The 13,387-nt window shown below is 44.4% G+C and overlaps 3 protein-coding genes across 5 annotated transcripts in view; 2 read left to right on the forward strand and 1 right to left on the reverse strand.

Moving 5' to 3' along the window:
* The window catches only part of LOC126568053 (cyclic AMP response element-binding protein A), a 394,830-nt gene that overhangs the window by 372,191 nt on the left and 9,252 nt on the right, over nucleotides 1-13,387 (forward strand). The window lies entirely within an intron of this gene.
* The window catches only part of LOC126568629 (protein anon-73B1), a 793,767-nt gene that overhangs the window by 162,819 nt on the left and 617,561 nt on the right, over nucleotides 1-13,387 (reverse strand). The window lies entirely within an intron of this gene.
* Nucleotides 53-13,387, forward strand: part of LOC126568321 (phosphotriesterase-related protein) — a 293,797-nt gene continuing 280,462 nt past the window's right edge. The window contains exons 1-3 of one of the 2 annotated variants that reach the window (XM_050224779.1): nucleotides 53-69; nucleotides 144-1,045; nucleotides 1,109-1,240. In XM_050224779.1, coding sequence (XP_050080736.1) covers nucleotides 54-69; nucleotides 144-1,045; nucleotides 1,109-1,240 — 1,050 coding nt within the window. In that variant the 5' untranslated portion in view covers nucleotide 53. Of the gene's footprint in view, nucleotides 70-143; nucleotides 1,046-1,108; nucleotides 1,247-13,387 lie in introns of those variants that run through there. The other variant, XM_050224780.1, reaches the window with a different exon arrangement.

Consider the following 13,387-nt stretch of genomic DNA (forward strand, 5'->3'; position numbering starts at 1 on the left):
GTCCCAAGCAGTATTACAAAAGTCTTCTTCCAGTCAGTCTGCACGCTATCAAGATGAAGGTTCAAACAGGTAAGTCTGGTGGACAGTTAGGCAGCAAGAATTGTTTGGTGTATTCGTATTTGGTGCTTTGTTATTGTTTCCAGTGCGTGGTCCGGTGGACCCAGAGCAGCTAGGCTACACACTAACGCATGAGCATTTCTCGCTTAACTTCGATAAGATGTACTCGGCTCCACCGGATGCGGTGGAGGAGTACGTCAGTAGGCGCATTACGCTGGAAAACGTTGGCTACGTGAAGCAGTATCCGTACGGTAGTCGGTACAACATAAACTTTGAAGATTTCGACACACATCAGGCGGTGACGAAAGATGTGGTGGCGTACAAAAAGTTTGGTGGAGGATCGATCGTCGAGAACACATCGCACGGCCTCGGGCGCAACCTGAAGCTGATGTACGATGTGTCGAAAGAAGCGAACGTGCATGTGATCGCCGGCACGGGCCACTACATCCATGCGATGCAAGATGAGGCAACGCACGGTATGAGTGTCGAGCAGATGACGGACCTGTACACGAAGGAACTGCTATTTGGTGTGGAGGTGCCCGGATTGGACGAACCGGTCAAGTGTGGCTTTATCGGTGAGGTTGGAAGTGGTTGGCCGATTACGCACTTCGAGCGCAATGCTATTCAAGCGACGGCAGAAGTGCAAGCCGCAATCGGTTGTGGTGTTTCCTTTCATCCGGGACGCGAGCGGGATGCTCCTTACGAGATTGTGCGGTTGTACCTAGAGGCGGGTGGTAATGCGTCCAAGTGTGTAATGTCGCATCTGGATAGGACGCTTTTCGAGGATGAAGATTTGCTGGAGTTTGCCAAGCTGGGTACGTACCTGCAGTTTGATCTGTTCGGTACGGAGTGTTCGTACTATCAGCTAAATCCGGAGTCGTACATGCAGTCGGATGAGCAGCGGATTCAGAAGATTATGCGCCTTATTCGGGAGGGTTACGAGGAGCGCATTCTGATGGCACACGATATCCACACCAAGCATCGGCTGGTAAGTGATTGGAATGACGAAGATAAGAAAGTTTGGATAGTAATTCTAACAATCTCTTGATAGACTTCATTCGGAGGACATGGATATAGTCACATTCTGAACAACGTACTGATGCGGTTCTCGCTGCGGGGCATCGACATTAAAACGGTGGACACGATGACCATCAGCAATCCGGCACGTTGGTTAGAGATGAAGGTTTAAGTCGTAGTTTCAAGCAGGTAAATAATTTGAGGTTAATAATTGGAAAAAACAGTTAAGGAAGTATTTTTAGTATCTTGTTTTGTAAAGGACAAGTGTCCAGAAGCGAGAGTGTCGAAATAAACGATGCATTCGTACTTGGCTCGCTTGCAGCAGCGCGTCAAGCTTTATAGTTCCCATTTTGCGTAAGTGCGTAATAGTGTTCCCGATGATTCTTACCAGCTCTCTAGCGTTATTACTCCTTTGATTGTACATGAGAACTCCGCACAAGGACATCGTCAAATGCTTCGTAACGACGCTGCAGCTTTAGCTTGTGCATCCATACCAAACAGTGGCGGAGGAAGACGGGAAGATCGGTAAGGTTGATTGCCCTCGTTTCCTCTCCGACGCCTTCGGATGGCTTCGTCTAACCTTCTCAACACACTCACACAGGGATTGTGAGGAGCCGTCGGCTATCCGGCAGAGCAACTCTTTACTGGTTCGCGTACGTCGCCCAAGTGCCTTAGTTTGTTTTCTTATCTTTATTACTACTTCATAAAAGTTTCACAATATAAATTTAAATTTTCCCACCACCCTTTAGCCCTCACCAGCGGGAGGTAAAATGGGAAACGGAACTATATGCACTGTGAGGGAGAATCATTTATTCGTACATTTCGAACCCAACACCCTTCAGCAGCGGTGTTTCCATTTCGTGCGAGGTTTTGCATCTCCGGGTGGACATCTTTTGTTTGTTTCACCAGCGTGCTTAAGCAGTGATGGCGGTGTTGCTCATGGGAATTGAGAATAGAAATAGGAAGGATTTTGAAATGAAACTCTTCACTACATCTTTTGGGTAACAGGAACAGAGAAGAAAAAAAGGACGAAATGCTTTGCATTTCGGGATTTTCTTACCTTGCCGGATGGAAAATCGAATAATGAAATTTGTCCATGCTCCTGCACGGGCGGCCATACTTAAGGCAAAAGTTTACCGTCCCACCGCTGGGCAGAAAAGGTTACGTCAATTGTTTTGCACAATCAGAAGGCGCGAACGCGGATATTTGCTTCAGGTAGCAGCTACGGTGCCCGAGGGTGCTGTTGCAAAAAACCGACGACAACAATGTACGGGCAATGTTTCGCATTACCCGTTTGGGTTGGCCCAGCTGCAACAACTTCAGCGAGGGGAAAGGATTTGTACAGGAGAATTCCTCGATTTTTGTTCTTCTCACAAGAATAAAGTGACTTCTTTTCGAAAGATCATTTGCATCAATTATGATGACCGGGATCGCTCCCGCCTGCACAGTTCCGAAACGCTCCAGGGAATGTTTTTTAGAGTTTGGGAAAGTTTTTTTTTTTTGTTGTGTTCTTTCTTCCGCTCGGTTCTTGGTGCTTTGTAGCAGAAAGAACGTCAATTTTTAGTGCACAAAACTTTCGCCACCAGGTCGCTAAAATGCATTACTATTAATGTGCGAAAAATCAATGCGAAAAGTTTGTGCACCAATGGATTCAATCAGGGGGGTTTTTTTGGGGGGGGGGTCGAGTGTTTTATGGCATTGGGTTGGTTTATTTTTTCGCCAAAACTACGCGCTATTTTATGTCTCTTTATTAAGTTTCACTGGCGAGTGGAGCGCGGGATTTTTTTATGATCAATTGAAGAATAAGAAATTGCAAGTACCTCCCGATTGGCTTCAAATTTGACCCTCAACTATATGGTCTCAAGGTTAAGCATTACGCATTCGTACAGTGCTAATAAAAATAAAAGTCTGAATAGAACATTTACAATATTTATGTTCGAAAAAAGGACGGTAAATGAGGAGTCCTGGACGATGGGGTCCGTTGAGACGCTTAAATGATGATGTCAGGCTTTTGGTGACGATTTCACGAGTTTATATATTCTCTTGGTATAAAGGCTACATTCTACCATTGAATTAGGTAAAAAACGGAATCATATTGCGGTTTTGTTTACAGCTTTTTCTTATAATGTATTTTAATTTGCTTGTAACCAATCGTTAGTACGACCATATTCAGCTACTTTCATATTTTATTTAAGAAATAGATTCAATTGTAAGCTGTTAAAAGTAATATCTAGATATTTAGCTATTTTCTTCTTTTAATGTTTACCTGAACATTGCATCACCGTAAGACATTTTAAATCATCATTCCGCTGTTAATCAATATAGCATGAAATCGGTTCTTCCGCCAAAACATCAGCCATCCATTCGGTGCCATTAAAAGCACAACTCCTCCCTATGTCACTGTATAAGCTTCCTCCTGGGAGCACACCGTAAACATTTAATTGTCCCACGCTCCGGACACGGGAAAGAATACGAGTGTTCAGCTCGGCTAGTCTCGGTAGCCCCAAGGATCGACCCAATCCTCCACTGGACCCATTCCTCGATGTGTGCCTTGTTTAGTAAAGGTGTGTGAGACAGAAGGAGCAGTTTTTTTTACGATGAAACATAATCCGTTTTATAGCACACGGGATAGGTACGATTTCCTGGCAATTTCGCCATCATCTGCGGCCACGACCTCTTACGGGTCACATATAATGGTCAGTTTTTCCGGTGCCCGGTTTGCGTAGAACCGCAAGTCAATCGTATCCTAACAAAAAGGGAAAGGAATGCAAAAAGGAGCTTTTGGTGGAGACGCCTGGTGGTTGGTGCAAAATCCATGTGGCATTCGCAAAAGGCAAGTGTGAATATTTCTCGCTTTGTTTCCTTCCTCGCTTGTGCCGAACGGTGAGCGCATAATGTAGAGTAAATGGATTTGTTTACGTCTGTTCGGTGTCGACAGTTTATGAGGTGCTTTATGAAAATCGATCACAAGATTTTATTGTACCGCAGTGGCTTTAACGATTAAAAAAGCTGCTGTATTGGACCGGTGGTGAAGAAGAAGGAAGAGAGCAAAAAAAAATCGGTGTTTATTTTTTACCGTTTCGAAGCAGTTGTTTTGCTTCGATTGAAGAATCATCTTGAAACTGGAACCTCTACAACCTGATGACTCTGCCGCTCTCATATAAGCGTTGACCGGTATGGTCAAAAGTTGAGCTGTGAGTAACCAGGAACTCGGGGATCGGCAAAAACCTAGGCAAGGATATTTCTCCCACTTACACAGGATACAGCAAAAGGGGACATTTTCCAGTGCGCATGGGCAGTAGCAGGTTCGCTTTCCAGTGCATAAAGTTGAAGCGTCAAGCTCGAGTGCCGCACGTTCTTACCAGAAGTGTTTCGGATACTGTAACTGGAAATGTTGGTCCTCCATAAAGGGTAAAAAAGAACACCTGAACAGTAAGAATGTGATGGTTTGTTTATGTGGTGCGGTAACCGTTCACATCAGATCATCCGGAAACTAAGTGAAGGAATGGGGATGTTTTTCGAAAGGATAGACCAAGTAAGAACCCAGTTCAAAACTTTCTCAGAACTCTCAGGCACACGACGCGTTACCTTGATGCTCCCCCGAAAATCCCACTTTGGCACACACGCACACACACACGCCTAGCTACACTATTTGGTAGAAAGTTTGGAAAGTTTTAGGTCTCGGTTACTGTAAGTAACAGTGAGGTAGGCTAAATTGTGCCACAGCACGATGGTACGCCGCACTGTTGCACACAATAATGTCACATTCCTTTCCAGGGTAGCCTGATACTATTTCCTCCTTCAAAAAAACCCTTCACGTTGAAATTCTCTAGGAAAAACGGGGGTACCAGGGTACCTGGAGCTGCTTAAAGATTTATGACAATTTACCGGAAAAGGTTCATGCATCAATGGCGTCCAGATGGTTATTTTCTGGTGCTTAATGTTTCCGGTGCGTATGGAAGCAGAAGAAGTTATGGGTTTGGTTGATACATCTTGCATGACAAGAACCCCCCACCAGAACCCTTTAATACTAGATGGTTATGGATTAATTTTCACGAAAGTACGGAAACAGATCCGTCGGATTCTGGTACAGAAGTAAGCACGCGTTACAGGACGATGCATGCCTCAGTTGCATCGCTGCTGCTGGTGTTTAGCGTTCGACTTAGTTTGTTTGAATTATTAAAAAAGTATCTCGCGTACACTTGTTGGGTTCTATGGTTGTTTGGGTTGCATGATGATGATGATGATGATGTAGATGCTAGTAAGGATAACACAAACTACGAACGAGCGCTATTGTGATGTGGGATTTGTGTGGCATAGATGATCGCACATGTGAGCACAAGAAGGCGGTGCTAATGTAATTTGCGTTCAAAAAAATTTAAGTTCAGCAAGAACTCTTCTACGATACAGAAAGCAGCAGATCATGTTAAGGTTTGCCAACTTTTGCGTCCTACCTGATTGCTCTTTAATTAGTGTTTCACCTGCTGTGAACAAACAATTCGTTTAGCAGCCTGAATGGTACTACAATTACGAGCTTTTTATCGATGATCAGGAATTTTTGCAGCACAAAAACAGCTCATCGAACACTGCCGCTTTCCGGGAGTGTATGCCGGGAAAGCCCAACACTAATAATCGTCGTTGCTGCTGGTTATAATAAATCTTGCATAATGCGCTTCGGTTAGTAGTTTGTTTGCGGTGTGGGCACTCTTCACCGTTAGGTAAGTGACTGGCGGCTGGACGTACTGGAGTTCATATCGACCACAGGCACGGCTAGCTCGGTGGCTTTACGTTGTAATTACACCGGAGGCTCTCTAGAGTGCTGTTTCGGGATCAGCTTCTATTGCATGGGAAGGATTTAATCGAATAGAGTTTGAAAAAGCACTACGAGAGATAGGCTGTGAGGTTAGGCAGCTCTGAAATTGACGCGAAAGGACCAACAGCTATTTTGCTAGACTTTTTTCTTTTTAATTTTGATTTAGCAAATACAGTAAAATGATCGTTATACATTGCCACAACAGTAAAACATTTTTGTTATTGAATATTTACTGATTGATTTTAAGCAAGCTCCTGAAAGTATGCATTCCAATTCACATGCTCGCTTGAGTTGAATCATAACTATTATCACTTGTTTGTAATGTCGTAAAAATTATTTCAAGCAAAGTAACGTATCTAAATCATTGTATTCATGTATTACTATCAACCTTACTTGATATGCAGAACGATACGCCGATCCTTAACCATTTATCTGTTTCGTTTCACAAAGTGTGCAGCCATTGCATAAACTGCAGGCGCCTTCACAGCCTTCCCTCCACACGATGCGATGCGCACACTAATTGTAAATGCATAAGTAGCTCCTACGGGGAAAGTAAAATAAAAAATAAAAATAAAAACCGACCGACCAAAGCATATTTTCCGGTCCAGTTCACTTACATACGCTTTTCGTTTGTGCGGCGAATTATATTAAGCAAAACAAAACAGTGTGCACCCGGCGAACGGGCCACGGGATTTTGCAATGCGAAATGCTGCATCCAACTCATTACCGGGACCATTTCGGTAGCGTTTAACCGGAGGTTTTTCGGACGAGCAAAACCCAACCCAGCCGTGATGACATGCCACCGGATGGAATGCCACTGCATGCCGGGCTCGATGGATGGATGCAGCAAAGTTGCCGAGCGGAGTGGATCTTCTGCAGGGCCCAATGGGTTTACATGCAATATGCCGTATGTGTGACGATGAAATGAAACGAATCCTTCGGAGTAGCATAAGGGATGGGTCCCTGTGGCGTGTGTGTGTGTGTGGGTATGGGAAAATGGAACTCCTTTTTCCTAGGCCATTTTCACTCCAGAGCTCCGCACGTTCACATTCTCTTCTAACGGCACAGCAACGACAACACTTCCGTTTGCTGCAGTGTGCAAAAATGCTCGCTGGAAAGCTTCAGTCAGACGAGAACTGGCAAACTGGAGGCAAATAGGTGGAAAAGGAGGAGTTTAGTATTATTTTCCTCAGGGCTTGGTGGAAATTGTTCCTCTTGTGAGAAATCACCAAGCCAGGGGACAGGTCTCCCGTACTATCAAGGGAGGTACAAAGGAAGTAGAAGAGAAGTCACAAACAAATAAAAGGTTACCTGTGGTGAGCCGGACGAAAAACAAAAAAAAAACCCTAAGCTTAACTAGGCTTTATCCACCACCATATGAGCAGGTGCACTGACCGTATCTCGTGTTTGACGATCGTGGTGGACTCTTCTGGAACGACTGGGCTGACGACAGTCGCAGTGTTGATTATTTTATTTATGAAACATTCTCACGTAAGTGAAAAACTTAGTTGCACACTAATTACGAGCAAGAGCTGTGCAGCAGCTGGAGGAACGGGTTGCGGGAACTGTTGTTCTCAGTCATGCTACGTTTTTTGTTGTTGTTGTGTGTTATCAACTCTCGATCAAGTGGAGGGGCCTTTGCAACGCACGCATGAAAGTGGATTCGAGTTGGGAAAAAGTGTAACTTTGGGCTACGTTTTTACTTAATTAGAGATTAAATAATGTACTGCAAATGATATATGTACATAAACTCCTCTAATAGTGAAAACTTATATAGGCAACTTCAATTTATAGTAAAACAATTATGTCGGAACAAAACGAACGCCGAGATGCGGAGCAACGGCGCACGCAAGTGTTTTCCAACAAAACTAATAAAAAAACACCCATTTCAAAGTGTCCCTAACATTATTCATCTCTATCTCCTTTTTTTCGATGCAAACGTTCCCTCTCACGCACAAAAACTGTGCCGGAAATGTTAAGCAGAAACCATTTTACTTAAAGGGTAGCTTACAGCCACTTCCTGCTTGGTTGATAGAAATGACTTGTTCGTATGAGTTGTGGAATGCAGATGTAAAGAGGAAGGTAATGGTATTGTTTGTACATGCCAGTCACGTAAATAGTTAGCTACCAACTACTTTTCAACTGCTTCAGTAATGAGCCTTGCCGTGCTGGTGGATGGACCCATCGCGCCCAGCATGGTAAACGAAACCCCGAAATTAAGCTTCGAATCGTCCGAAGCGACGGACAATTAAAAACTATGGCAGTAAAATCGTTTGCTTTGCCTTTGTCTCTATCCTTGGGCCATTTTCCGGTTGTTAGTTTACTAAGGTTCTACTAACGCTAGTTGAAGCTTTTCGCTTCAATAGTAAAAGTAGGACCAATTATTGGGATGGGTTACATGGCTCAATGATGATGGTCGTGCGACAATTGATACGCTCCAATATAAAGGAATCAGGAACTGATATTTTTATTGCTCTCTCAATGTAAGGCGTACAATGATTGTACTTGGCAGTGGTCAGCACGCTTTAGCTCTTGGAATGAATATAATATTGCAAATATTATAATTTTTTTTTACAATTCTCTGTTTTTGTAATCAGCCAATAAACTAAATTATTCAGTAAAAATAAAAAAAACAACTTATTAGGAATAGAAATTTTCCAAATGTTCATAATTTAGAAATGATTTTTTTATCGCTACATAATATTTAAACGCCACCTCACTGTTTGTAAGACAGTTTACAATGAATGCGCTGTTAAGAGACGTCTGGTGTTGACGTGTCTGCCACCACTTACTTACTTACTTATCAGGCGCTACAGCCGCTTTGCGATCTTGGCGTGCCGCAGCAGAATCCGGAATCGCTCACGGTCCCGCGCCGTCGTCCGCCAATCCGTTATCCTGGTCTTGATGGCGGATGATTCCACGCCATCTTCCCAGCTCAATCTGGGTCTACCACGCCACCTCTGTCCGTGTGGACGGCCTAAAAGTACTTTCAGAGCTGGGTCGTCCGGTGCCATGCGAGTTGAGGTCGTCATAAAGTTCGTACAGCTCGTCGTTGTAGCGGCACCTCCATTGTCCTTCCACACATACGGGGTCAACGATCCTTCTGAGCATCTTCCTCTCGAACGCGGCTAAGAGGGCTTCGTCTGTTTTGGACAGGGTCCATGTGAGACATGGCGTATGTGAGTACTGGGACTATCAAGGTACGATACAGTCCCAGCTTCGACCGTCGCAACAGGTTTTTTGAGGCGAGATGTTTCCTCAGGCTGTAGAATGACCGACTGGCCGCCAGTATCCTAGCGCGCAACTCCGTCTCTATGCTGTTTTCGATGCTGACTTTTGACCCGAGATAAGTGAAGCTTTGGACGACTTCAAAACCACTAGTGATGGGAAAAAAGGTGCCAACAAGCTCCATAGATCAGTGAAAGCGGTTTCAGAGTTTGTTTGGCATCCACTGCTCAGACCCACGTGACCCACGGCGCTGCATCCACGTGTGTTCGGAGCTGTGGGTGCAGATCCGGCTTAGGATTGAAATCGGGACCGGTACAGGTGCCGTGAATGCGCTCCTTAGCGCTCATTGCTAGTCACCACAAAGCCTGTTTTATACCTCATGGAGCAATTGTATCATTTTTTTTTTCACTGCAATAGTTTTTTTTTGTCAACTTCGAAGCAGTTCTGATTTATGTATAACTTAAATAAACTGCAATTTCTTAAAGCCGATATTGTAGTTATCTTACTTATATATATTTTTAAACAACACTTAGAGCCAACATGCTTGCAGTATTCAGTAAGGCAAGCACTATTTGCCTACCCCTGATACATATTCGATGGTCTATCTTTTTGTGCTAGACAATCGTGTCTAACGCACCAACTAGTGTTGAATCATAATTGAACCAAAGCTGAATGCACTGCAGACACAATTGTGTCAGCAGGATGTACCATTTTTTTTTGCTGTCGCTCCAATATGTCTCTCTTGTGGGATTGTGAAACTTCCGCATATTAAGCTCGACCTGCAGGACTTTATTCTTTGCATCTCAATCATGCTCGAGAGCGTAATCGGCAAGCCCAACCGGCCGTAAGCTTTGTTGCTTTGCTGCTTTATGCGGAATTCCGTTGTTGGCAAAGTTATCGTACACGATAGTTTGATTTGATTTTTGTTTCCATTACGCATCGATAACTGCACAGGGCACAATAGCGTGGATTGTATTCACATCCACCGCCACCCAAGACAAACTTTTGGGCGGAAGTTGAACGGTACTTGTGAGCTCTGGTAGAAAGTTGTGCCACAAGCAGTGACACACAGTTACACCGACGATCGAGCGGAAGTGAGAGTTTCCCGGTGCTTAAGAGCGGTCGGTGTGCGATAAAGTGAAGCTGTGGGAATTATGGGTTAGCATAACTCCTGCCCAAAGGCACCATATGATGCATGCTGAAGTGGATGCGGGTGGAGTGGAGTAGCAACAGGATCAGTGGTGGCACAAACAATGGCCAACTACTTGATGCCATGATGCATCATAACTATGTCTATTTATTGCTTGCGAATTAGTTTTACCTCCCAGTTTCAAGGGCACAGTTTGCCGGCCATCTTGCCGAATCCCAACCGGCTGTGTGTACTGGTGGCTGCAGTGGCCGTTGTTTATGTTTCGCTCGAATGCGCTTCCACACAATCTTCCTTTGCCTGGGTGTTCGATTCGACGACCAGCCCAGGGTTTTCTCGCTCGCTCGCTCTCTGTATGGCCTTCGTGCCTAATATCTTGAGGGATTTGGATTCTTGCTCAGCTTTGTTGCATGCTTCTATTTGCTCTTTGCCACGAGTGTTCTTGGCGAAGGTTTTTTGGTGCTGAATAATGCACAGTTGCTACCGTTGGTTGTGGAGTAATTTATTGCTTTCGTACACGTTTTCGTTTGCGCTAGTTGGCGATTTTGGAGTTCCAGAAGAATAGTAGTGGCATTCAGGCAGGCAGGCAGAACTCCCGGTTTAGGTCGTTATGTGTGGTGTTTGTGTTGCCTAATGCCAACAACGAAACATCCAACGAAGGATCCAAAACGACGTGCCCGATTTCTGTGCTGTGCACTTTTCCCAAGCACAACCTGCTGCTGCTGCTGCTGCTGCTGCACCATCAGCATCGGTGGGGCGTAACACCTTGACGTTTTCGTCATCAGCAAACGCAAAAGAAATAAACCTTTATTTATGTACACAAAGCAAGTGGCAAAAACAATCTCCGAACTTCTTCCCCACAGAGCGTTTCGATTGTTCCGGTGGTTCTGCGTGGAAGGGAAGAAAAGACTCGACTCGGACCAATAGAAAGTATGCTTTATGAATAATAAACAAATAAATAAAAAAGACAATAGCGTATATGATTAGTTTGTCCATTATTTTACCTCTTCCGGGACATATTTATGATGCACCAAGAAAAAAGGCTGCAAAGAGTGTCCCTGTTCGCTTATTCGATAACAAACTACTCACAAAATAGAGTTCGTTTGTGTGATGGTAAATATATTTGGTACAGCTTTTTTTTTTCCTCCAAACTCTCACGAACTTTTGCGACCAGAGTCGACTAGAGCGGTGACTAAACAACACCCTGACCCAGTATTGGACGTGCCGATATCGTTTTCTTCGTAAACTTCTCCTTTCGCTTTCTCTTTCGTAATAATCCATTCTTAGACACATGCCACCAGGGAAAACTTCTAGCACTAGCGCTGGTACCCTTGGTCCAACCGTATGGTTGGCAGCACGAAAAACGCATCATTTTTGCACCACCGTTCTCAACCTTGGACAGAACACCGGGTACACAATATATTGCATTACAGCCAAAGTTTTATTAACGTTAAAAAGTAGTTTTGTTCGCTGGTGTGGCTCGAAACAATTTAGCCTGCCCGGTGTACCGCCCAAGGGCACCACTTGATGGACATCTCGTGCCCGAGGCGGATCAAAAGTGGGTAGGAATTTGTTGTACGTTGATCGTTACTTGGTTAGTTGGTTGCAGCTTGTTGCTTGTTGTTTGGGTTTTAGCTATTGCAATGACGTCTAAGTAGCTGTAAGTTCCGAAAAGAACTATATAATGCGACCGAGGTGGAGGAGGACCCAAGTGGAGAAGAGAGAAAAGAGAAAAACCATTAAATAGTCAGTGTAATTCTAGTGACAGGCGGAAAATCGGGCTTAAAATTGATGGCACGAGGTCAACAGGGAAAGAGCCGTGAGCTTCAGTTAAGTACCATCGTCTTTGGACGATTCTCGGTCGACTTGAGCATTATGGGGCATTAAAATAACGGACGAGCGTAGCGTTGGGTTTTTGATTAATTTGAACTGATGTTTGAAAGTACTTTTAGTTGGTAGTGGTGTTACTTCGGATACTTTTAAGTAACGAAAGTATATCAGTATTCTACGCTTTGATCGATGGTACGATAAATTGAATGTAAAACCAACGTTCAATCAACTGCAATTCTGGAACAGGGCGAAACTTCGTCCTTCAGTTTGTTTTCATTAATTTCTCGACCCCCTCGCGCTTTTCTCGATTAATTAAACATTATTGGGAAAGTTTCCATGATTGGGAAAGAAGACGGAAAAGGTTTCATTTAACCCAAAAAAAACGACACAGCACAGACCAAGATGATTTTGATAGTGAAAGTTACAATACAAAGCGGTCGGTGACGGTGTACCCAGACACTGAGGGAAGCGCCATCTGGTGAACGATTGTCTTTTCGGCATTAGTCGACTGGCTGTCGTTGAACGGTGGCAGCGCCCGTAAAGTGGCGTGTTTCGTTTCAATATCCGTTGGCATCACGTAGCTTCCGGACGTTTGAAACATCTTGCAAGTCGCTGCTACCGTGTAAACCTCGATCGGAAATGTGCGGGTCGGAATTTAATCAGCAGGGCAATATTCACAACCAGCAAGTAGCCGGTTCGTAATTCTTCATCGAGCGGGTTGGTGCGGGCTGCCGGGAAGCGTCGTCCTACCGTTATGTGTGTAGGGAGCATAAATTTTGATGGTTATAAAGCAAGAGCTCTTAGTTCGTTTTGGAAGAAACCTCGGTTTTATCACCCGTTCAGTGTGTTCCAGGCGGCGGGTCACAGCATGAAACGTGTTCAATACTTTCTACTGCCTTGAGTCCACCAGGCTATGAAAGGGTAGGAAGAAAAGATTTCATTTTCATCGTGCCAAGTTTTGTATAGTATCGAGCACGATTGCTCGTACCAGCGTGTGATGCTTTGCCGATGTTCGCTATTACAACGAAACGAGTTCCTTGTTATATGTTGTCCCTCCTTTTTAGAGAAATGAATGCCAACGGTCGGTGTAACGGGTACAACATGAAAGGAAAAATCGCGTGCAGAAGATCTCCCAGGGGCCGGTAACGATGATTACCTGTCACCGTTGCCCACATCACATTGTGTGTGTGTGTGTGTGTGCGCTGGTTGGTGGAAGTAGCTGCTTTATGACGCATCGTTAGATGTCGTCCTCAGATTTAAATGTCAACAGCAAAATGGGAGGGGAATGAATCAAA

The sequence above is a fragment of the Anopheles maculipalpis genome, chromosome 2RL, assembly GCF_943734695.1.
Source record: "Anopheles maculipalpis chromosome 2RL, idAnoMacuDA_375_x, whole genome shotgun sequence".
Classification (NCBI taxonomy): Eukaryota; Metazoa; Arthropoda; class Insecta; order Diptera; family Culicidae; genus Anopheles; species Anopheles maculipalpis.